This window comes from Rhinolophus sinicus, chromosome 8, assembly GCF_057876585.1.
Source record: "Rhinolophus sinicus isolate RSI-liver-muscle chromosome 8, RSI-T2T, whole genome shotgun sequence".
NCBI classification, from domain to species: Eukaryota; Metazoa; Chordata; class Mammalia; order Chiroptera; family Rhinolophidae; genus Rhinolophus; species Rhinolophus sinicus.
In genome coordinates this window covers 37,323,874-37,347,714 of record NC_142508.1, presented here as the reverse complement: position 1 = coordinate 37,347,714, position 23,841 = coordinate 37,323,874, and the positions used below count along the sequence as shown (strand labels likewise).

The 23,841-nt window shown below is 55.3% G+C and overlaps 2 protein-coding genes and 1 long non-coding RNA gene across 6 annotated transcripts; 1 reads left to right on the top strand and 2 right to left on the bottom strand.

The window, feature by feature from the left end:
- Window positions 1-34: 34 nt before the first annotated feature.
- On the bottom strand, window positions 35-5,388 carry GARIN5A (golgi associated RAB2 interactor 5A). 2 transcript variants are annotated; one of them, XM_019741554.3, is made up of 5 exons: window positions 5,206-5,388; window positions 4,880-4,995; window positions 4,356-4,486; window positions 1,069-1,327; window positions 35-569 (listed from the first exon to the last, which is right to left on the bottom strand). In XM_019741554.3, exons 1-5 carry the CDS (start codon window positions 5,246-5,248, stop codon window positions 513-515), a joined length of 606 nt encoding a protein of 201 aa, XP_019597113.1. In that variant the 5' UTR covers window positions 5,249-5,388; the 3' UTR covers window positions 35-512. The 2 variants fall into 2 exon arrangements, with proteins under 2 accessions (XP_019597113.1, XP_019597114.1); XM_019741555.3 differs by having other exon boundaries at window positions 4,880-4,977.
- An 11-nt stretch (window positions 5,389-5,399) lies between these two features.
- Window positions 5,400-11,860, top strand: EMC10 (ER membrane protein complex subunit 10). 3 transcript variants are annotated; one of them, XM_019741551.3, is made up of 8 exons: window positions 5,400-5,633; window positions 6,637-6,709; window positions 7,645-7,754; window positions 8,749-8,853; window positions 9,195-9,376; window positions 9,497-9,590; window positions 10,388-10,522; window positions 10,747-11,860. In XM_019741551.3, the coding sequence occupies exons 1-7, from the start codon at window positions 5,520-5,522 to the stop codon at window positions 10,520-10,522; spliced, it is 813 nt and encodes a 270-aa protein (XP_019597110.1). In that variant the 5' UTR covers window positions 5,400-5,519; the 3' UTR covers window positions 10,747-11,860. The 3 variants fall into 3 exon arrangements, with proteins under 3 accessions (XP_019597110.1, XP_019597112.1, XP_019597111.1); XM_019741553.3 differs by having other exon boundaries at window positions 5,401-5,633; window positions 10,436-10,522; XM_019741552.3 differs by lacking the exon at window positions 10,388-10,522 and having other exon boundaries at window positions 5,401-5,633.
- A 2,710-nt stretch (window positions 11,861-14,570) lies between these two features.
- LOC148757541 (uncharacterized) lies at window positions 14,571-23,577 on the bottom strand. Its single transcript, XR_016022186.1, has 2 exons — window positions 15,573-23,577; window positions 14,571-15,402 (listed from the first exon to the last, which is right to left on the bottom strand). It is a non-coding gene; the product is annotated as an uncharacterized LOC148757541 (long non-coding RNA).
- Between the last annotated feature and the right edge of the window lie 264 nt (window positions 23,578-23,841).

The window sequence follows — 23,841 nt, the reverse complement described above, 5'->3', positions numbered from 1 at the left end:
CCCCTGATAGAAACAGACCACATGGAGGCTGCCATCTTGGAACAGCTACTTTAGTGAGGCAACTGTGCTGTCATGGCAACTACACAGCATCAGAGGGGAATGCATGACTGAGGGGAGGCAGCCTTCTTAGGCTAGCTACCCAGAAGGAGGAGGCAGGCTGGCTGCTATGGCCAATGCAGTGAGTGTGGGAGGAACCAAAGGCCAGGCTGGGAAGGCTACTCTGGTGAGGTAACCGGGATGGAGTGTGTGTGGGGGGGGTGTCACAAGCTCTCAGGAGTGGCCCCAAGGAGCCAGACACGATGAACTGAAGACCACATTGAGGTGACCATACTGGAAAAGCCACTTCCGCCAGGCGGCCATGTTGTACTGGTGATGGTGATGAAACTGTTCGTGACTTGGTCGGTGGTTCTTAAGTGGCCGGTCTTTATTAACGTTAGTAATTCATCTGTCTGGCACCGAAATTGGGTACTTAGATCTCTGGCCCTTTGGTGACCTCCAGGGTGTTGGGGGAATCACAGTCTCCAGAGTTCAGAGGCCTGTGGGTTCAGTCTGGCTTCCATGGTTCGGAGCTGGGTACAAGAGATAATTTGTCTCAGAGGCCTTGACTGCTGATGTAGCCAAGTTTGGGGGTGGGTGGGGGGACTTTGTACTTACTGGGAAGGCAGGAGGAGCAGGTCTCCAGAGGAAGAGGCCCCACAGGTTCTAGAACCACCACCTTCAAGGACAGGCATCCCTCCCCTCCCCAGGCCTGACAGGGAACTGGGCCTCTGGCCTGGTGGACCTCAACCTTCAGGGCCCAGGCATTCCCTCCCCAGATTCCACTACGGAGGGAGGCAGGGGCGGGTGATGGCCAGTTAGGGAAATACAGCCACCTTAAACTAGCGTACCAAAGCCCGGAAGACCCTGCCTTATGTTGAGATCCTGTTGTCCTCTCCACACAGACGGCATACTCTTTCTGGACTCAGGAGTCCAGGCCTCCGGCCCTCCGCCCGCACACCCAGGAGTCTGACCCAGCCCCTCCCCACTCGCTGCCTTCCTCTCTCCTCGAAGCCCCGCCCTTGCCCCCACCTCCTCCTCCTCCTCCTTGGTCAGATCCTCGTCTTCGTCCTCCTGCGCCGAGTACTCCTGCGTGAAGGGCACGGCACCCTGGGCTGAATGGAAGCGCAGGCGGTAGAGCAGCCGCACCCACTGGCCAAACTCACGATCAAGGGTCTCGCGTTGGGCCCGCAGCTCCAGGTAGAAGGCACGGCCGGTGCGGAACTTCACCTTGAGCTGCCAGCGGCTTTCGTCGTGGACGAAGAGCTGGACGAATTGCAAGGGGAACAGCCTGCGTGGGCGGAAGGGGCGGCCTCAGGTTCCGGCCCTCCCTGGCTCCGCAGTTCTTCCGAGCCCCTGTGCCCTCAGGGTCGGGGGTCGCCCACCTCGCCTACCCCTCTGCCAGGAAAGGAGTCCTTTGTTACTTCCTCTGCCTTTTGAATCTTATCCATCCCCAACTTCTATCCACAGAGCACACTGTCTCCTGCTTGTCCTGTCCCCTAAATCCCAGACTCGAACACACAGCTGCCTCCTTGAAAATTCCGTCTGGATGTTGGACCGATATCGGACACATAACAGGTCCAGCAACCAAATTCCTGACCTTTCGCCCACCCCAAACCGGCTCCTCTCCGACCCGGTCTTAACAACCTCCTCCCACTTGTTCGGTCGGAAATCGTGGAGTCGCTCCTGACCTGACTTTCTCACACCCTCATCCACGGTTAAACTATATCCACAATCCGACCACTTGTAACTCCCTCCACAGCCTCCAGCTGGATCCAGCCAACGTAATTTCCCTCCAGAGCTCCCTGCCTCGGGCCCTGGCCCGTCTGTTCCCCATGCGGCCGCCAGAGGGCGCCCGTCAGCACCTGAGTTCGCTCACGGCCCTCTAGTGGCTCAGAGTAAAGGCAAAGTCCGCACCTTGACCAGGAGGCCCCTGCAGGACCTGCCTCCTTTGTTCCTTCTGTGCCCTCTCCTGCCCACTCCCCTCGATCACGGGCTCCAGCCACACTTGCCTCCTCGTTGTTCCATAAACCTGCCAGGCTTTGTCCTACTTCAGGACCTTTGCACAGGCTGTTCCCTCTGCCTGAAACCTTCCTCCAGCCACCCCTATGGCCTGGCCCCTTCATTTCTCTCTCGTCTTTCACAAGAGGCACCTTCTCAAGGGGGACTGTTTACAACCTTGGCCTATTTACAACCATGACCACGCTTGCAGACCTCCCCATTGGCTCCTGTCTGATATGTCTCCACAGACCTTTTACCCCATTAGACAAATTGTCATTTATTCTGTCTGCCTTCCCAGAAGGTGAGCTTGAGGGCAGAAATTTTTGTCCGATTTTGTTCACTGCTGGTTCCCCAGTACCCAGATTGGTACATAGTAGATCCTCAATGGATGCTTGTTGAGTTATTTGAATAAATGAATTGCTCAGCGTCGTCCCTGCCTCACCCCCTCAGGCCTGATTCAAGGTCCAACAAGGCAGCAAACAATCCAGAGAGGGTGGGTAACTTGGCCTAGGTCATACAGCGGGATTTGAACCCAAGCCGTCCATGTTCTTAACCACAACACTGGGGAACCACATTGCCTCTTGGGGCCCAGCAATTCTACCTCCTGGAATTGATCTTACAGACACCCTCACACAGATGTCCCCTGCCTGCCACACAAGCTGTAAGCCCAAGAAACCAGACACAACCTCAGTGTCCCTCAGTGGACTCCATCTATTATGTTCCTGAAATGGAAGAATAACATCTGACATTTACAGAGTGCTCACTCTGTGCCAGGCGCTGTTCCAAGCGCTTTACACACATTTACTCAGGTTATCCCCCAGCAGCCCTGCATGTGGGCTTTCCTTTTATCCTTAAGTCCCTGATGAAGAAACTGAGGCACAGACAGGTAGGGAACTTGGCCAAAGCCAGTGAAGAAGTGAAGCCAGGATTTGAACCCAGCCATCTAACGACAGACATTCATTCAAGGATTTTCCTACTACATTGTAACAGCAAGAGGACAGATGTAAGCTTGGTATCCAAGGGACAGTTTGTTTAATCATGTATGTCCAAAAGAGGACCTGGTGGCTATCTATCCCCGTGTTGCTATGACATGAATATTGATATCGTGCTGAGGGAGTGAACAGAAGGAAAAGTAGCGTATAGCATGTGTCTGTGGCTGTTTTTTAAGAAAGGGCCAACACACACTAAATGCCCATCAGAAATGGCCCAGAATAACTCTGGGCTATAAGCTGGTTAGAAGGGAGGGGACAGGGGTGAGTCCTCAGGTTGAGTTTGCAGAGCAAGCTCAATATTATTACTTCAATGGTATGTTTATTTGGGGGGAGGAGGGTGCTGAAGGAGATTACAAGGGTCAAAGCCCCTCAGCACTGTCCTTAGTGTCCTTCCAGCTGCAGGTCATGACTCTGTGAACCGTAAGATCAATTGGAGGGATACACCAATTAGCACTGAAGACAAAAGGAATAGTGTAGAAGAGAAAATACCCAGTACACCATAGGGCATCTGAATACCACTTTGTGAAATGTTTTAAACTTATAGAGGGGATAAATAAAGGCTGTATGTAGCCTTAAGTTAGTTCAGGTCAGAAGCAGATTCTGCCACTACCTGCATTACAAAAAAAATCTGCGGATTTCAGAACTGTAAAAGATTGTGGTCTTGTGTGTGTGTGTGTGTGTGAGACAATGTGAGTCCATCTTCCTTTTTTCCTTCCTTCTCTCTCTATGAGATGTAGTCAAAAAAGTGACAGCCACTGGCAGAATATTTCTATACACCATACACATGTACATGTTTTGGTATCTGCCGCTGGAGTTGGAGGCGGCTGAAGGGCAGTGTGCAGCATGGCACAGGAGCTCGAGAAATGTGAGGCTGGCAATTACAAGGAGCCTGAGGTTCTGATCCCAGCCCACCTCTGACCCACTGACACCTTGGACAAACAGTTCCCCTCTCTAGGCCTCAGTTTATCCCTTTGGAGGATGGGGGCTAAGGGCCCCCACTGCATGAGAGTATGATATCAGAGATGAGATTACGTGCGTGGCCAAGGGGGTACCTGGCATGTAGTACTCGCTGCCTGAAAGGTCATTCTCTTGATCCCTGCCAGGGTGTGGTTGAGGGCTGTCCCCCTCATGTTTATTTATCCCTGGTTTCTGGTCCCTGTGGATTGCCCTGTCCTCATTCTCCTGGGTGGCCAGCAGCCCAGAGAGGGCTGGTAGCCATCCAAGGCTCCTGGCCCTAGGGGTCGTCTGGGTGAGAGGAGGTGCTACAGGGGGCACAAGATTCCCAGAGCTGGTGAAGGAGGTCTAGGCTGGGGTGGGGACAGTCACCCAAAGAGCTGCAGGTGTCCGTTCTCCTTGGCAGGGCCTGCAAGCAGCAACAGGTCTGGGAGTTCCAGGGCTGGACTGGAGGCTGCCACCCCCATGGTGACCTTATTGGCGACTTCTCCTAACCGGGTCACCTGGGGTCAGGGGACAAAGGTTAGAAGCTGGATAGAGGGAGGGGCAGGATTGGGGAAGGATCAGAAGTCAGGAATCTTGGTAGGATTAAGGGTCATGAACCAAGAGAATTAAACACCAAGTAAGGGGTCAGATCTCCTGGGGTCAAAGGTCAAGAGTCATACAGGAGTTAAGTCACAGAAACTGAACCAAGGGAATCAGAGGCCAGGTTTCAAACAGAAGCTAAAGGTCTGGAGGTGGGGGGGGGGGAGACTTGAGGTGGAGGCACTGGTTAGGAATCCCAAGAGATGGCTTTTATGGGGAAGTGGTCACAGGCAGGGAGAGCAGGGGTTCCCAAGTAAGGAGGTCGGAACTCAGGTCCAGGTTCCAGCTCAGCGGGTCCTGGGGCTCCACACCTGCACGAAGTTGCTCTCAAAGATGGGGAAGTCTCGCAGCTGGTCGAACTCGCCGCTCAGGTGGCGTTGGAGGTGTCCAGGCCGGCCCGTGGGGCAGGCTGGAACGAGGGTGCGTTCTAGGTGGGCGAAGTTCGGGGGTCTATTCCAGGAGGCTGGGCAAGGGATCCCTGGCTGGTAAGGTCCGGGGCAGACTCACGCTGAGGATAGGGGTTTCCGGGCTATCGGCCTCCGCATCTCCGGCCCCATCCCTCAGTTCCCTCACCTGGTCTAACCCCTCCAGGCCTGATTCTGCCTCTCACCTGCCATCCCACCAGGTCCCGCCTCACCTGCTCTACCCAGGGCCGGCTTAGGCTTGCGCCCCCGCTTCATCGCAACGTCCCGCCCCTTGAGGAGCGGAGGGAGGTGCCGGGGGAGAAAACCGGCCGGCGGGGCCGCAGACTATGTGACGACACCCGAGGGGCGGTGCCCGGAGAGAAAGCAGCCGCCCCGCTTACATCAGGCTCCGCAGCGGGCAGGCGCTAGTGCGCAGACGCCAGGAGCGGGCACAGGCTCTTGAGCCGCAAGATGCAGTCCGTTCCTCCCGGCGTGCTTTGCGGCGCTCGGCTCACTCTCGCGGGTTGGCTGGTGGGAAAAGGCCAAAATGGCGGCGGCCGGAGCCGGGACGACTAGGCTGCTCCTGCTCTTACTGATGGCGGCCGCAGCCCCCAGCCGGGCGCGGGGCAGTGGTTGCCGGTCCGGGGCCGCTGTGCGGGGGGTGAGTACTCATTGGCTCAGCACAGGGGCGGGCTGATGGAAATCTTGGGTCTCGGGCCTTGAGTTCGTTTAAGGAATGAACGAAGCTGCACAGGGCAGAGAAGGAAGAGGTGAAAGAACCGTGGAAAGCGAGGCTGCAAGTCCTGCACAGGCAGAGGTCGCATGACGGGGAGAAAGCGAGAGGATAGTTAGGAAGGCTGTAGTGGTGAATATGCATAAGGGGGCGGGGCTCGGATGGAATCTTGGCACCTGGGCGTTGGGTGCAGTGAAAACGAGGCGCTGAAACCAAGGAGAAGGTTGGGGCCAGAATGTCCTCTCCTCGTTCTAAAACTAGGGATCCGCAGTCGTGAATATGCATAAGGAGCTGTGACCCGGATGGAACCTGGGGCAATGAGAGAAACGCCGAGGCGGCTAAAATGAAAAAAAGCGAGGGAGGTTCTCCTGAAATTGGGGAGGAGTTCTGCCTCCTGGATATGCATGGCAGGGCGGGATCTTCATCTTTAGGATTAAAATCTAGAAACGAGATTGCACAGGTGCGGGAATGTAGAGTGGAGGATGCAGCAGAGGTAGAAGAAACTTGGAGATTTGGAGAACAGGACGGTGTGGAACCTTGCTTATGTTTGATACGAGGCGGAACTCGGGTGGCATCGTGGCTATTGGGGCTCCTAAGGTGAAAACAAGGCCATTTGGATATTAGCTTGGGAAGGAATCGCAGGGTGCCCTTTAACTCAGGAATATTTATGATATTAGGCATCAAAATGACCTGGAGACAGTTACCTTGGAAACGAGGTTGTGCTTGTTTGTAGGCTCAGGTTTTCTGGGGACCATCCAGATCCTGAATTTTCATGAAATGGGTGGTTTCCGGTGGAATCGTGGGCACGTGTCAGTGTTTGGACATGAGTATGAAAATGAGTCTCATCTCTCAGCCTGCCGGTCAGTGCTTGGGCCATGCACTGCTAAGGGCTCTATTGGTCCTCACTTGGGGCTCTCTCTGTCACCTTCAGGCAGGGGCTGAAAGTCGAGAGGGTGAAGGCTGCGGCACCGTGGGGCTGCTGCTGGAGCACTCATTTGAGATTGGTGAGTCCAGCAACCTCCTCGCCTGGACACTTAACCCAGCACCTAGTGAAGTCGGGAACTCAGGTCTTGGTGCTGTGCAGTTTTGAGACTCACCATCCATTTACTCTTAGCTTTGCCCCTTGGAGTGTGTTTGCATTACAATGGGGAAGTGATGGGGAGGGACAAGAAAATAGGAACTCTGCTTTTGGCCAGTCCTGTACCTGTAAGACACATGTTTCAGAAAGGTCAACAAAACAGTAATAACCTCAGACCAGACTTTTCTGACCAGTCGACCATGCCCTGCATAAGTGATTAGATGTTCTGTATGTAAATTCAAACATTCTCACAATAGTCATGCAAGGTCGTAGGTGTTAGGGATAATCCCATTTTCCAGAAGAGGAAGCTGAGGCTTAGAGAGGCACCACCAAGGTCCTTTTGTAAGTGAATGGCAGGGCTGGGACCTACTCCAAAGCCCAGCGTAAATTGCAACTATTCAGGTGTCCAGATTCCCAGAGCACAGATGTCAGTGCGGCCCTGGGGTTAATCATCGAGTCTGAGGTCCCAAACTCTGCGGCACTTGTTATAAACACTGAAACCAGGAGCCTCTGAAGACCCTCTGAGTCAGAAGGCAGCTGCCCGAGAAAGCCCCACTAATTGTGACGCGGCCCGCTGCCACTCTTGGGAGCCCCTGAGCCCCGCAGCCCCCATATTTTGCAGCAGGGGAAACTGAGTCTCAGAGCGGTTATGTGACCATCCCTGGGTCACCTGGCAAGGCACTCAGGGCTTAGGAACTGTGGGATTCAGTTGTCTGCCCTGGGCTGCTCTGTGAGGATGTGGTGGTGTGTCCCCAATTTGCAGGTGGGAAAATGGGGTCTCAGGTTGGGGAAGCAACCTGGTCACTGCAAGGGTTGAAGGCTGCTGTGGTGGGGTGCTCGCTTAGCCCAGGCTCCCTACAGATGACAACACCCACTTTCGGAAGCGGGGCTCGCTGCTCTGGAACCAGCAGGACGGCACCTTGTCCCTGTCACAGCGACAGCTCAATGAGGAGGAGCGGGGCAGACTTCGGGTGAGGAGGGGACGTACGTCTTGGCAAGTGGGTGTGGGGGGCATGTGTGCCCTAGAATGTGACATGCATGCCTCAGGGCCTTTGCCTGTGCTGTCCTTCTGCCCAGCATACCCTCTCCCCCCACACTTACCACATGATCAGCTCCTCTCACCCTTCCAGATCCAGCCAAGATGCTTCACAGTTGGTTAGAATGAGACTTGCCTGCAAGGAGAAAAGATCCCCACAATACTCATGGCCGAACAAGAGAACATTACTTCCCTTGTAGCTTTGCTTCACAGCCTCCTCAAGCGCCAGGCTCCTCGGTCCTCCCTAAGGATGGTGTAGGGAGTTGCTGGGGCTTTGGTGGGGCTCCAGGCAGCAGCATAAAGGAGATAAAGAAGGGGTTGAGGGAACAGACATATTTTAGGGAACAGTGAAAGTTGCCACAATCCACCTCCACTCTATCCCTTTGGCCAGATATAGCTGCAAGGGAGGCTCGGGCACAGGCTTTATTTCGCGTGCCCATGTGCCCTTGGGCACCCTCCCTGTGGGAGATGTCAGGGTGAAGTCCATCCCATCCTGTTTTCCTATGTGGTGCCCACATGATTCTCTATCACAGCCCCCTGCTAATTGACATTGTTGCTCGTGTAACGGGAGTCCAGGTGTGGGGCGGGTGCCAGGTGTGGCTGGATCTAGGCGTGAGAAAAGTGTCTTCGGGACTTACTTCATTGCAGGGCTTGGCTCTGCTCTGCTGGTGGCTTCTTACCCAGGTGGGACAACCCAGCAGCTCCTGGCCTTACCCACCAGTAGGGTCACCCCTGTGGGAAGAGTCTTGGGCAGACTCAGCGTGGCCAGCCAGGGAGTGGGGGACACTGTCTGGGTGGGACTGGGGAAGGGCAGTGTCACCCAGCCAACTGAACAAAAGTGCTCTTCCTGGCTGTGGGTCCAGTGGGGCGCCGGGCCTGGCAGGGCCGGCTATCACCCTCTCACCACCACCCCCTCTGCCTGTCTCCAGGATGTGGCAGCGCTGAATGGCCTATACCGTGTCCGGGTCCCGCGGCGGCCTGGGGCCACTGATGGCCCAGAAGCTGGTGGCTATGTCTCCTCCTTCGTCCCCGCAGTGAGTCAGTGACGAGGATGAGCCCCGATCCTTGCTCCTCCTGCCCATCTCAGCCTGGCTTCCACCATTCATGCCCCGGTGTTTATAGACAGGGAAAACTTGCACCTGACCTTGCCCTCAAGGATCTCCTGGGCTGCAGGGGGACAATCCAGGTGGTTCGTGCTTTGAGGGGGCAGCACACGGCCTCATGGGCTTGCGCTTGTGCCGGAGGGGGCAGGTAGCCATGGAGACTTTGAAAGGTGTTTCTGGTCCGTGGGATGGGCAGGAGGCTCAGGTCCCAGTGCCGGCAAGGCCTGTGCCACAGCCTCTGCTCTCTCCTCTCCTGACCCCTTTGCCCTCAGTGTTCCCTGGTGGAGTCGCACCTCTCGGACCAGCTGACCCTGCACGTGGACGTGGCTGGCAACGTGGTGGGTGTGTCGGTGGTGACGCACCCTGGGGGCTGCCGGGGCCACGAGGTGGAGGATGTGGACCTGGAGTTGTTCAACACCTCAGTGCAGCTTCAGCCGCCGGTCACGGCTCCAGGGTGAGGGCTCAAGGGGTTGGGCGCAGGGTGGGGGGCACAGACAGCCCCGGCCTGGCCATCCCCTGCCGTTGCCGGTTCCTCGCTTGCTGACTCCAGCCCCTCCCCTGTCTCCTTCTCCAGCCCTGAGACAGCGGCCTTCATCGAGCGCCTGGAGATGGAGCAGGCCCAGAAGGCCAAGAACCCCCAGGAGCAGAAGTCCTTTTTTGCCAAATATGTGAGTGGGGTTCCGCCCGCCACCGTCTTCCTGACAAGCCCCTCCCCATCCTCATGCCTCCACCCTGCTCCTCGTCCTCCGGGCCTCCTGTGTGTGGGTCCTGCTTGTCTCCAGCGGCCTCCATGCACGTCCCCCTGGCACCTGGGCTGAGCCCTGCGCCTGCCCTGCCCGTGTCCACTCAGGTGGTCCCAGAGCTAGTGGTGTTGGGAGCCGGGGCGCCCGGGTTAGGGGCAGATGCGGCACAGGCAGTGTCAGTCTTGACCCGAGGCTTGTTTGGAGGAAGTGCAGTGAGGACGGCTATGGTCGGAAGGGACGGACGGCCCTGGAGGAGGCTGGGACCAGGGTCTGAGGGAGAAGATGAAGCCTGAGGTGGGCTGGGGCTGGGGGGCTGGAGAAGGGGGGTGGCAGAGGTTTCAAAGGATCAGGATGGCTTGGAAAGGAGGGGCAGGTGGGGCCCTCCAGCCAGGCTCAGGAGGTGAACAAGGGGCATGGGTGTGGCAGTGCTCTGGCAGACGTGCCCAGGAGGCCGGTCTGGAGCTAAGGGACGGGCCTGTGCTGCGGAGAAGCACTGAGGAGCTGGAGTGCTGGGGCAGCAGGAGGCTGGTCCCCCCGAGGCAGGGCCAGGGGCGGTGGAGGCCAGTGTGACTGGGGCCCTGGGGCTGTGGGCAGGAGCCCTGCGCTGGGCACTGTGCCTGCCAGGCCTCCGGCCTCAGGGTAGCCTAACAGCTGAGCCGCGGGGAAACTGAGGCCCAGAGAGGCCAAGAGCTCGCCTGCCTTGCCCTCCCCAATGGCTGTAGGACCCCACCGCCACCGCTGGCCCTGACCCGAGCACCCTCCCTCCTCAGTGGCATCTCATCCTGGGGGGGGCTGTGCTGCTCACAGCCCTGCGTCCTGCCGCCCCTGGGCCTGCATCGTCACCGCAGGAGGCCTGAGTGAGGACTGAGCCCCCTCCCACCTCCGCCCTCCCTGCACCCCACCGGCCCTCCCCCAACCCGTAGTGACGTAGGGGACCTGGGCCCCCCTCCTCACGTGGCCTCCCCTCATGCCGGCCCCCATCTCCCTGCCCTGGGGGGGGACATTGCTCATACTCACTTTCCTTCTCTCTGTCTCTCTGTGTCTGTCTGTCCATCGTCCCATCCTCCTGTCCGGCCCACAGTGGATGTACATCGTTCCTGTCGTCCTATTTCTCATGATGTCGGGAACGCCAGACGCTGGAGGCCAGGGGGCCGGTGGAGGCGGTGGTGGCGCTGGTGGCGGTGGGGGCGGTGGTCGGTGAGGGGCCCGGGCACAGTCAGCGCCCCATTCTCTCTCCCCGGGGACTTCCTTCCTGCCCAGAGTACCTCTGTCATCCCAAGAAGGAGTCGCTGGTCCCCCTCCCATGAGGGGGACACTCCTCCCTAGGAGTCCTTTCCCTATGGGCCTCGGTATTCCTGTTGGCAGAGGGGCGGCCGCACCCTCCCTGCCACAGTGGCCCCACTGTGGCTCCAAAGGCTTCCCTTTGCCCACAGGATGGAGCCCAAGCTCCTGGGACCGTGTGTCCGCCTGTCGGTCCCCACCCCCCCACTCCCAGTCCCTGTAGCCTAGGAACATGCCAGTTCTCTAGCCTCTGTGCCTCTGTGCCTTTGTTCTTGCCCTGCCTGCCCCTGCCGGGCTAGATGGCCCCCTAACTCCTAGATGGTCCCTAACTCGTGTGGGGGACCCACACTCCCCTCTGACCTCGAGGGCACAGAACAAGCCTGGGCTGGCATGGACACCCAGCTCTGTTCCTCCCACAACCCTGTGGCCCTGCTCTGCCCTTTATCTGCCCAGGACACCAGTCGCTCCACAGGCTTCTGGGCTCGAGAAAATGTTTAAAAGCAGAACAAAACCAAGTGATAACATTTAGTGGAGTTCAGGGCCCAGCGATGTAAATAGAATCCCTTTCCTGCGTGGACCATCTTCCCTGGGATACAGCACAGCACTGGGTGAGGACCGCTGGGCCTTTGCTATTTATCCCCTCCCCCTTGTCTATTTAAAAACACTGATGAGAGAATATATTGAAATATATGAAGTTTTGAGAAGTTAAACAACTTCCAGCCAAATGTACCTGTTGACGTGGCTCAAGGCGGTCCTGATGTGTGTGTATATATGTATATATAGTTAGTGAATTCTGCTGTTCACTTGACGAATTATTCAGAAACGTGGCCTTCATCATTGTCGGCATGGCTGTATGACACGCTGCTCCGTCGGGTGGCAGCCTATTAAATTGTTCCTCGAATGTTGGACATTTAGCTTGCTTCCTGCTCTGTGTGGTTATATAGCACTACAGTGAGCGTTACTGGCCAGACTCCGTTTGGGGTGAGTGAATTATTTCCTGGGGACGCATGACTAAAAGTGGGATTAGAAGCATTTGTATGAGCAGGTAATGCATGTGTGTGGCTCATCTGTCAAAACAACACATGAAGGGGCGTGGTGGAGGGTCTCGTTCTCCATCACTTCTGCTTTATTTTCCTCCTGGAGAGTATTTATGGAGCACAAGCAAATAGGGAACAGTTATTCTCCCTACTTTGTAACATAAAAGTCACCCGTCCCACACAGCATCTGACACTTACTTGCTCCTGCACAGTCTTCCTTGCCAGTGCCTAGTGGCCTGGCCCTGTGCTCTCCCGCAGGCAGGTGCCCTGCAGCTCAGTCAACCAGGGCCATTGCCATGAATGCAGATGTAACTAATAAAACCCCGGAACTGGCATGGCTGGAGCCGAGGGAGATGGCCTTTGCAAACGAGCCAAGTTGCTAAGTTGCCCTCCATGGGACAAACTCCCACCGTCCTCGATTCCCACGGACTGTGCAAACTTCCCCGTGCATTTACTCCATTTCAGGTGGGTCATGTTTACGCTGTTGGTATCTTCTGAGAACTGTCCTTGGCCTTTGCCCAATGGCAGTGTTTGTGTTTTTGAATGCCTCTTGGGAGTCATCTGATGTTGCTGAGACCTGACCATGCCCTCTGGTTTCTGATGCCCTTGCACTTGGCTGGCTGTGGCCCTTCCCTCAACCCCAACCCTTCCCTGGGCAGGCCCTGCGGAAGCTCAAAACCCACCATGCCTGCTGCACTGTGACATATGGCCTGAGAGTCCTAGAGGGTCCCACTGATTTACATTTCTTCGGTGTCTTGTGTTAACACACCTGTCAGCATTGGGAGTTACGGTTTCACCAACTTTCTTTTTTAAGCTTTCATACATAAAACCGCGTTCAATTGTCGCTCTGACTGGCATTTCTTTCTCTGCCAGCATGAGACTGCGCATGTTTTTCTTGTCTGTGCTCCACGTGAATTCTATTGCTTTTCCTAGATGACCCCAGAGGGGATGCTTTCTTGGACAGCATTCCCAACTCAGTGTTCTTAACCCTTTGTCTGATTTGCAGTTGCATTCTCTCCCCAGTCATTTGCCGGACCACTTTGTTGTTTTTTTTAATGGATTGTGATTTTAAGTCTATCTGATTACATTTTTTTTCTCTACAACTTTTTCGATCACTATCAAGCTGGCACAGTTATTTTGTGGTATGTTCTAGTCATTGTCTGAGCTAGTCCAGGCACCCCAGGGCTCTGTCCTTATTAAACTTCTAATTCTTTCCTGTCCCTGGTGAGCTGATTCATGGTTTCATTTTATTGGTTGGTACCCAGGGATATAGCCGAACCTCAAAAGACACAGGAGGGTCCAAATCAAAGGGTCTTTTGCTTAGCCCGGCCCAACACCCTTTCATCAGGCGCTACCTGAGTTTCAGTCTCAGGTGCATTGCTCTGGAGATGTTCTCTACATAGATGAGCAAATGTGTATGTCAGTAGTTTTGCAAAAGTGTGTTGCTTTTGCTTTTCACCCCCCACTTGACATAAGTTGGAGAGGTTTCCACCTCTGATATAAAGTGCATCTTCGTTTGTGACATGGCTGAATCTGAGTTGATGTCATTGGTTCCGTCAGTGGACCTTTGGGTTTCCTGCAGGAATCGCCAGGTACCTGCATCATTTTGCACACGTGTGTGTGTCTTCAGTCCACACCACCAGATGGTGACTTGCTGGGGGATGGTCTCAGCCCTTGCCCGTCCACACTGGGGGTTCCGAATAGCTCTGCTTTACTGATGATTCCCAAACCTATCTTCAGTTCAGATGCCCCTGCTGGTCTCCAGACCCATGGCTCCTGCCCCAGGAAGTACCTCAGGGACCACAGAGGAAGCCATTGCCACCCATCTGCCCCGTCAAAGCTTCTATAGAAATGACATTCCACCGAGTTGTGCCACCACCTACCCAGCCTAACTGACCAGAGTGCTGCTTGGCCCTACTTCACCGTTCCTGCCTCATCCCTTCACCTCCATCCCCATGGCCCCAGCCCCATTCTCATCCTCTCCTACCTGGCCTCTCACCCACCCCTCTCCTGACCTCCAGCATCCCCCTCTCGTCCATTCTCCTCATGGGGGCTTTCTGACATGAGCTGACCCCACTCCCCTACTCACAGCCCTCCCATGGCTCCCCAGTGCCCTCAGGACAAAGTCCCAGCTCCTCAGCCTGGCCTTGGAGGCCTGTTAGTTTCTATTCCTTGTTACTTACCTCTCCTCCCTGTCCTTTATTAATGAGTCATTTAGATACCACCAGGCCAGGCCACACACACTGTTCTCACCCTCCATCTCCCCACAGCCCCATCCCTCTTCTTTATGCCATGTCCCTTCTTTTCTGTTCCCACTGAGCTCAGCCCTCATTTTCCCTCCTGGACCTCCTCCCCAGCCTCCTGACTTCTGGTCTAAGATGGCAGAGCACCTACAAGGTAAACGCTGTTCTTGCCCCCATCCTGAACTTCCTGTCTCACCCCTTGGAAGCCCTTTGCCCTACAAAATGTCACCTGCTCCCTGGCATTGAGGAAACCCCCTTTCCCAGCCTAGGGTTTTATACTGGCATTTAGGTGTCCTTAGCACAGAGTTGTATGACAATCTTAAAATACATAAGGCTAATCTGAGTATCTTCAAAAGCCTCTTTACTAGCCCAAATTGTGCATTGTAGCATGTGGCTTCTGGGAGCAATTGTATAACCTCCTTTATTTAACCCATCTGAGATACTCCATGGTGAGGGTCATGGACCAAATATTGGGGCCCCTGTAGCTGTCATTCACCTTTGCACCCACTTTCCATTCAGTGAGGCATAATAGTGTAATTACAAAAGGAAATAAACTCAATCTGGCCAAATTCCTAGAAATAGGCTCCCAGGCAAACTGTGTAAACCAAATTCCACCTTCCTTTGTTTCCCATAACAGTCCCATATATATTTCCATGGCAGCACAGGAGAGAATCTATCCGCAGAATAACCTGGAAATGTGATATCCAGAGGTTTAAGTTGGCATACGAGAAGCTGCTGAGTATGGTGTACATATATATTGACTAGGATCATTTTTTTCCATTTTTACAGAAATTTGCAAATTTCCCCTCCCCCCTTTCCCTACCAGTGACCCCCCCCCCCCATCCCCCCTCCACCTTTTTCCACAATCTTAGTCACTGTCTTGCTGGGACCATACCCAGTGTCTAATACAACTAGGGTGCAGTTCAATCCTTCGCCACTAGGAGGCGATAACGCATTCCACTTCATCTGAGACTCTCTGGCCTCATGCAGACCCATGTGGTCCCCGTCCCTGGAGACAAGTGCTCTGCAGGGGCACTGGTAGTCCTTCCTGAAGGTCGGGGTTCCCAGGAAGCCTATGTCCTAACAGATGCTGGTCCTCAGGAACACTGGGCGCCTATTTTCTCATCTGTGAAGTTGGAGTCAGGTGAGGTCCAACGCAGATGTGCTCCATGCTGCCTAAGAAGGAAGAAAAGATGGTGAAGGCTTGGGGATGAGAATGGAGCGGAGAGGAGGTAGCCCCCTTCTCGCCAAGCTCAGACAAGAGTTTAGGAATCAGCAGAGTCAAGAAGAAGCCAATTCCTGGCCAACCCTAGGGAGGCCCGCCCAGAACTGGCCCTGCCACTTACATGCTGTGTGTTTCTGAGCACCTCGCTCCCTGTCTCTGAGCCTGTTCCTCGTTTCCTCCTTCCCGGGCCTGGGGCAGGCCTGATTCCTCCAGGCGGTGTCCAGAGTCCAGGACAGACAGAAAAGAGAGAAAATGGGTGTCACAAAAGTCCTCTCACCCTGGTGCCTCTGGCTTGGCAGCCCTGCTCTGGGCTGTCCCACCTCCTGCCACAAAACCTGTGAGGATCCCTGGGTAGACTTCGGCCTCCTGCTCAGAACTTGGAAACTTCAGAGCACCAAGGGCTTGAGAGGGAGGCAAAGAGTGAGAGAGGAGCCCTCGGGGTGAGGATGCAGGGGCCAGGATGGCAGGCCTTTAGACAGGGAGACGGGAAAGACGGGGTGCAGAGGGAGGGAGGCCAGTGAGGGGAGAACCTGAGGGCCAGGAGAGAAGGGGTGACTCATTGAGGAGGAAAAGGAAAGAGACTGAAAGAAGGGAGGGGGAGATAGAAGAAAGAAACTGAAGAGCGATGTCAGAGAGTGGGAAAGGAGAGATGAGAAGAAAAGGAGACATTCAGAGAGGAGAGAAATCAACGGGAGAGGGACAAAGTGAAGAGAGATGGGAGTGAGAATAGAAGGGGGAAAAGAAAGGAGGGACGAGAAAGTGCAGGAAAAAGTAGAGTGAGGAAAGAAAAAGGGAGAAGAGAAGGGGGGCCATTTGGGAGAAAAGGAGGAGAGAAATGAGAGAAGATGTGGACGGAGTCCCTGAGAGGAAGGCAGACAGGAGGGAGAGAAAAGGAAGACGGGTGGGAGAGAGACATGGAGGGAGGGGGAACGCAGAGGAGCAGGGGGTGGGGTGAAAGATGGAAGAAATTGGGAGAAAAGGAAGACCGAGAGGAGGAGGACAGAGAGGCGAGGCAGTGAGACGGGAAGAGAAGAGGAAGCGGGGGAGAATGACAGGAAAGGGGCACGGGAGAGAGAGAAGGAAGTGTGACCAGCGAGAGGGATTAAAGAGCAAGTGCTTTCAAAGGAGGGAGAGAGCTAGAGAGAGCAGAAAAGGGCAGGGGGGCTAGCAGGAGAAGTAGAAAAGGAAAGGGAGAGGAGAAAGTGTCCAGAAAGCAAGATAGAAAAAAAAAAGGTGAGAAAAAGGGAGAGAAGAGCATGGAGAGAAAATGGAGAGAGTGCCAGGAGATGGCTGGGGGGCGGGGAGAGAGAAGTGGGAGGGAAAGGAAAACGGAGGCAGAGAAAGGAGAGGAGAGGGGAACGGAGGAGGAAGAGGATGCTGAGGAAGTCACAGTGGGGAGAGGGGAGGAGGGGAGAAGACAGGCTGAGGAAGAAGGAAAAATGAGACGAGTGTGTGTGTACAGTAAGGAGAACGTGTGGAAGACAGGTGTGGGGACAGAGAGGTTCAGGGTACAGGGAGGCATGGAAACAAGTGGGAAAAGAGGTCCTTCCAGGGGCATACACATGCACACGTGCACACAGAGGCTAGGCGGGAGGGAGGTCCGGACAGAGGATGGTGGAGGGAGGATGGTGGGGGGCGTGTAATGGAAGGAAGGGAGGGGGAGACTGAGGAATCAGGCCGGAGAAAGTGGCCCATGAGGCAGGAACAGGAAGCAGCCTGAGGCTTGGGGGTGGGGGGTGGGGGGGAAACAGGGTGGGCAGCGGGTCTGCTCAGGTCGCAGATGCCTCTCTCTCCTTGACCCGCGGCAGCCACCCCGTGGGCATTTCTGTGACCAAGGGAGAGAAAAGAGTGACAACTGGGAAAACAAAGAGATTGTGCAAAGCCAAAGGTGTGACAGAAAAAGCTGGTGAATAAAGGGGGAAGGGAAGGAATGGGACTGGAAAAAAAGAAGAGGAGGACAGAGACAGAGACAGAGGGGACAGAGAGGAAGAGGGAGAGAGACAGAGAGAAAGGGAGAGACTTGGAGAGATAGAGGAGGAAAGAAAGGGAGAGACAGGCAGAGCGAGATAGGGATGGAGAGAGACGGAGAGACAGGGAGAGAGACAGAAAAGGAGAGAGGGAGAGGCAGGCAGAGCGAGACAGAGGGGACAGAGAAGGAGAGAGACTGGGAGAAGGAGGCAAAGGAGAGAAGGAGCGAGAGACTTAGGGAGAGATAGAGGAAGAAAGAGAGAAAGGGAGAGAGAGACAGATGGAGGAAGACCGAGAAGAGGAAGGGAAGATGAACGTGCCCTTCCAAGTCAGGGGAAGTGTCCCTGTGTCCCCTTGTCCCAGTTAATAACGAGCTGCAGACAGATGAAAATGTGCAGCTGCAGGGCCCGGTGAGCTGATGGTCCCTGGACCGGGCAGGACATGATTTTCATAAACTGGAACATAAATCACAAGACTGTTTGTTCTGAGGCGGATAAGAATGTCACCAGCACACAGAGATGCCTGCCTGCCCTGTCAATTACCCAGTTATCCAGCTGTACAACGGGGTCTCCCAGCTCTTGGAGTAACAAGAAGATGGGGTACGGAGGACAGGATGGGGATGGGGAGGGCTGAGGTAGGGCAGGGGTGTGAGGGCCTCAAGGGGAGAGGGAGCCACTGCAGATACCAGGTGTGGGAGGAAAAGAGACTGAGAGGGAGATGAGAGAGATGAGGGAGCCACTCAGGGAGATTGGAAGGAGGAGATATGGAGGGAGAAATGGTGAGGGGTGGGGTAGGGTACAGCTGTGCAGGAGAGAAGAGGGGCGCAGAGGGGGGTTGCGACAGGATGGCGGCAAAGGCAGTGCTGTCAGAACAATGGGGGTGAAGAGCGGGGTTGGAGGGAAGACAGGAGGAAAGAGTGAGGAGTGAAAAATCAATGAAAAGAAGGTACAGGGGGAAATGAGCAAGAGTGAGGAGAGGATAGACAGGGAAAAAATAGGAGATGCCCTTGGCGGGGAGAGGGGGAGGGACAGGCATGGTGTGTGTGTGTGTGTGTGTGTGTGTGTGTGTGTGTGTGTGTGTGTGTAGAGACAGAGGGACACAGAGAGGAGAATTGAAGAGGGAAAGTGAAGAGCAGCAGGCAAAGCCGAGCTCCCACAACCAGTAGAAGCCACCAGGCTGATGTGAGACGAAAACAGAAGGGAAGGGACCGGAAGCGAAGGGACAGGAGGAGAGAGAGGAGAGACAGAGAAGCAGATGGAGGAAGGGACGGTGTGGAGGACGGTCTCACCCACCCTGGGAATCCCCTCCCCTCATCCTCTGGGCCTGGGGACACGGTGCCTTCACACCTCCTGGGGGGCCGGCGGACGGACAGACGGACAAGGAGGAGATGAAACACAGAGTGAGGCAGGGCGGGAAAGTCAGGAGGAGGGGAGGGAAGCTTCCAGAGAGGGTGGGGTTGAGAAGAAGGTGAAAAAAGGACAGGAACATCGTTGGCGGAAGAGAAATGGGGAGAGGTGTGTGTAAAATAAAGAGGACTGAACCGTGAGGGTCAGTGTGAAAGACAAGGGTGAGAAGAATGAAGAAAACCTGTGGGATGGGGTGTGGACAGACAGACAGACAATAGAGAGATTCACAGATCAGGAGGGGAGTGGAGTAGCAGCATGACGAGAGAACGAAAAAGACACCATCAAGGTGTGAGCAGAGGAAAGTAGAATGAAACGTGAGGTAAATTGGTGCCTGGGGGAGAGAGTGTGTGTCAGACAGACAGACGGGGCAGACGAGACCGTGTGTGAGAGACCTAGGAACAGTGGAGAGAAGAAGACAGAGGTGGATGGATACCCAGAATGGGGGAGAGAGGGAGCAGAGGCTCATGGAAGGAGGGACAAGTAGAGAGACAGAGGGAGATGAGCGACAGGAAAGTTCTCTTCTTAATCTGAGCCTCCGTTTTCTCATCTGCTTCTCCAGATGGTGGGAGAGGTAATAACGCAGGACGTCTAAGGACCAGAGAACCAGCGCCCCCTGGTGGGCACCCCACACACAGTTCTAGCACTTTTCTATCTTTCTTTGAGGTCTCATTCAGTCCCCCTCTCCCCCCACCTCCCCACACTGGGGGAGTGGCTATTATTATCCACGTTATTTTCCAAATGAAGAAATAATATTGGAGCCCCAGTCTGTTGTCACTGTCACCGTGAGGTGAAGATGATTGGTTCCCTCTACAGTGGTGGTGACTGAGGCTCCTAGAGGACACCCAAACCCTTCTGTCTGGAAGATGCAGAGCTTCCACTGCTGAGAAGGAAGAAGAGAAACAGAGGAGGCTGGTGGAGTGGAGGGACAGGGAAGAACAGCGAGTTGAAGGAGCAGCTTCAGAATGTGTAAATTACCCAGCACACAGTTGGTGCTCAATTAGTGCTCCTTCCCTTTCCTGAAGGAGAGCAGGAAGGAAGAGAACAGGCAGCAGAAAGGAAGGGAAAGGGGAATGAGAGAGTGTAAGGAGGGGAGGCCGTGCTTATAAAGAGCCTGGCACACCATAGGTGCTCAATACATGCCCATTCCCTTCTTCAGGAGAGAGGAGGCAAGTGATAAAGGAGGCAAAGAAACCACCGAACAAAAATGGGGGGAAAGACAGCCTAAGGAGAGAGGGCTGTGGGTGGACATTGCCAGGCATACAGTAGGTGCTTGTTAAGTGTTAGTTCTTTTCCCAGGATAAAGAAGAGAGACAGAAAAAGGTGGGAGGGGAAAACTCCAGCACAGAGAACGAGTAGGAGAAGCTGCGAGGGGAGGAATATATGTAAAGCAATGGGCACACAGTGTTACTTGAGAAATGTCCATTGAGCTCCCTGGCAGCAAGCACAGAAAGCAGGCAGGAGGAGGGAGGCAAGCAGAGAGGAAAGGAGGAGGGAGAAGAACCTGTGAGGCAGGAAATGACAGGCAACGTATATGAAGGAGCAGCACACAGCAGGCACTCAATACATGCCTATTCCCTCCCCCAGGAGAGAACTGACATGGCAGAGAGGAGGAAGAGAAAGAAGCTGGAGTTGAGAAGGAGCCAGGGTGAAGAGAGGAAATGGGGAAGCGAGTGTGCAGGTGAGCTGGTGGGCACACAGGAGGCACTCAATAAATGCTTGCAACTCTTCCCCAGAAGAGGACCCAGAGAACACAGGGAGGGAGAAGCTGGCGGAGTGAGAGGGGCAGGGAGAAAGAGGCAAAGGAGATAAGGTGGGGTGTTAATTGCCTAGCACACGGTAGGTGCTCCAAAATTGCTTATTTTCTTCCCCAAGAAAGAGCAGATGGAGAAGTCAGAGATGAAGGAACAGGAAGAATCGAAGGGGAGGGAGTGTAAGAAAATTGTCTGGCACACAGTAGGTCTTCAATAAATGCCTCTTTCCTTCCCTGGCAGAGAGCAGAAAGAAGCATAGGACAGCAGAGACCACAGAGACAGGAGGGCGAGAAGAGGGTAGAGAAAGCACAAGCAATTGCTTGGCATACCACAGGTGCTCAATAAATGTGTGTTCCTTGCCTTGGAAGAGAGCAGAGTGGCCAGAAAGAGAGGATAGAGGAGACAGGAGGAAGAGGAAGGGAGAGAAGAGGTGTAAACTGCCGAGAGCACAGTAGGCGCTCAATATGTGTCCATTCCCTCCCCCAGGAGGGAGCAGAAAGTTGGAAGGAGAGGACATGAATAGCGAGGGAGGAAAGGAATCTGGGAAGAAAAGAGTGTAATGAGAGGAGACAGTGTAAATTTCCTGGCACAAAGTAGGTGCTCAGTAAATGCCCATTTCCTTCCCAGGAGAGACCAGGCACATCAGGAAGAAGTGAAAGGAATCAGGGTGGAAGGGACGGTATGAGGTGCAGAGGCAGTGTGTGGAAATTGCTTCACAAACACTAGGAACTTAATAAATGACCATTTCCTCCAAAGAAGGGAGTCAGAAGCACAGGAAGAACAAGCGGAGGGCACGGGAAGGGACAGGGGAGATGAGAGAATGCCAGGAGAGGCAAGGGGACATTTCAGGTACACACAGCAGGTGCTCCATACATGCTGGGAGTAGGCAGAGACCTGGAAGGGAGGCCAGGGGGAGCAGGGAGAGTCTGAGGGCAGAGGCCACAGCCCAGCCTCCTGCTGGCTGCCCCTCCCCCCAGGGCCCGGCCCGACCCTCCAGCTGCCTCGACTGGAGCCAGGACAAGGGTGCATTGTCCTGGGCCTGGCACAGCCTGGCAGGAGGGAAGGGGCTGCCCTTGTCTGCTGTGTCTGGGGCAGAGGATGGGGGTGTTGGGGCACCACCTGGTCTCTGAGTCTCTCTCTGGCTCTGTGTCTCCCTCTCTGAGTTAACATCTCCCATATCACTCTTTGTCCTGCTGTCCCACAGTCTCTTCCAGTCTCTGGGGCTCCTGCATCTATCTCTCTGTCTCTCTGTCCCATCTCTCCATCTGTCTCTTGGGCCTCTGTGTCTTGCTGTCTCTGGGAGGAAGGACCCCCAATCCCAGCCCTGGTTCCTGCCCCCCCACCCACCTGGGATCAGGGTAGGGGTGTTGAGCTCAGAGGTGGAGGAGTGAGGAAGGGAAGAAGGAGGCGAGAGGAGCAAGAGAGGTGAGGACAGAAACAGCTTTATTCAGCAGAAACCACCGCCGCAGAGGGCCCGGGGCGGAGCCTCCATCGGAGAGCTGGAGAGAGAGGTGGGGTCAGGGAGAGAAACCAAGAGAGACAGAAAGAGAGAGAGAGAGAGAGAGAGAGAGAGAGAGAGAGAGAGAGAGAGAGAGAGAGAGAGAGAAAGAGACAGGGAGAGAGACAGAGACAGGGAGAGACAGAGACGGGCAGAGAGAGACAGGGAGAGAGGGAGAGAGACAGAAAGAGAAAGGGAGAGACAGGGAGAGAGATGGAGGCAGAGAGATAGAGACAAGGAGAGAGAGTGAGACAGACACGGAGACAGAGAAAGGGAGAGAGAGAGAGAGAGAGAGAGAGAGAGAGAGAGAGAGAGAGAGAGAGAAGAGAGAGAGAGACAGGGGCAGGGACAGAGACAAGGAGAGAGAAAGAGAAAGGGAGAGAGACAAACAGGGAGAGATCAAGAGACAGGCGGGAGGAAGAGTCAGAGATGGTGAGAGAGAGATGGGAAGACAGGTCGGAAGACAGAGGCAGAGAGAAAGTCAGGAAGCGAGAAATGGAGACAGTGACAGAGACACACAGAAAGAGACAAAGGCATAAGAGAAATAGAGAGACATGGGAAGACAGGACAGATAAGAGAGAGATGATGGGGAAGAGAGAGGAAGGACAGAGGCAGACAGACTTAGGAAGGAGAGGGGGAGAGAAATGCAGAACAGGAGGGATGGAGATGAGACACAGAAAGAGCCTGAAGGAGAGACAAGAGATAGCGACAGAGAGAGGCAGAGAGCCCAAGGGGCTGGAACCGCTGTGCGGGCGGGATTCAGGGAAGTCGAGGAAGGACGCGCCCCTCTCACCTGGCGTCAGCGTCGGCAGTCACCCCAGGCCCGGCCTGCCGATTTAAGGGGTGCCCTGGGGGCGGGATCACTCCCTCTCACTGCCTTATCAGGTCAGTCCCTGGCTCTGCGAGCTAAATCGGGCCTCAGCTGTCAGCACCATAGGACGCAGGACAGCTGTCACTCCGCCTGCACCTGCCGTGTGACCACAGGGCCCCGTCCTCCCCTCCCCTCCTGCTGCTGGGCGGGGCTGGGAGCACCCTGCGTGTCTGCATAGGGCACTCCTGGAGCCCCCACCACCCACGCTCTGGGACCAGCCTGACTGGGCATTCTTGGGTGAGGGGCAGCTTGAATCAGGTGTTGCTGCCATTCGACGTGGGGGCCCCAGCAAGTGGGGGTGTTCTGTTCACCGTGGGGCAAACCGTCAGCGCTCAGTGAGTGCGCAGGCCCCAAGCTCGGAGGGTTAGCAGCGATACGGGTCTGGGCCCCTGCCCCTTCCCCTACCCTCCCTGGCTCCTCCAGGGCTCGGACCATATTAGGCCACAGCTGCGAAGGCACCTGGGGAGGTCACTCAGGCCTCAGAATAGAAATAGAAACACTTAGGGAGTCTGCCAGGCTGTCTGGGACAGGGTGGGACAGGCGACAGGCAAGACAGAGGAGGGGGCCCCAGGGGGCCCAGGGGGACAGGCACAGAGAGAGACAGGGGCCAAGAGGGACACAGAAACATCCAGAAAGAGAGACTGACAGGGACACAGATGGGGACGGGGGTGGAGGGTGGGGGGTGTGGGGGGTGGTCAGAGACCCAGACTGGGGAGAGAAAGCCAGCTGGAGAGGCAGAGGGAGGAAGACCCTAGGAGGAAGCCTGGGTTGGGCAGGGTGGGGAATGGGGACCGCCCCCAGATTTGGGGTGTCCAGGGACCCCAGCCATTTTTCCCTTATGTGCTGTATGACTTTTCACTTTACAAGTTGCCCTTTGATGTCTGGAAGTCTTGGGA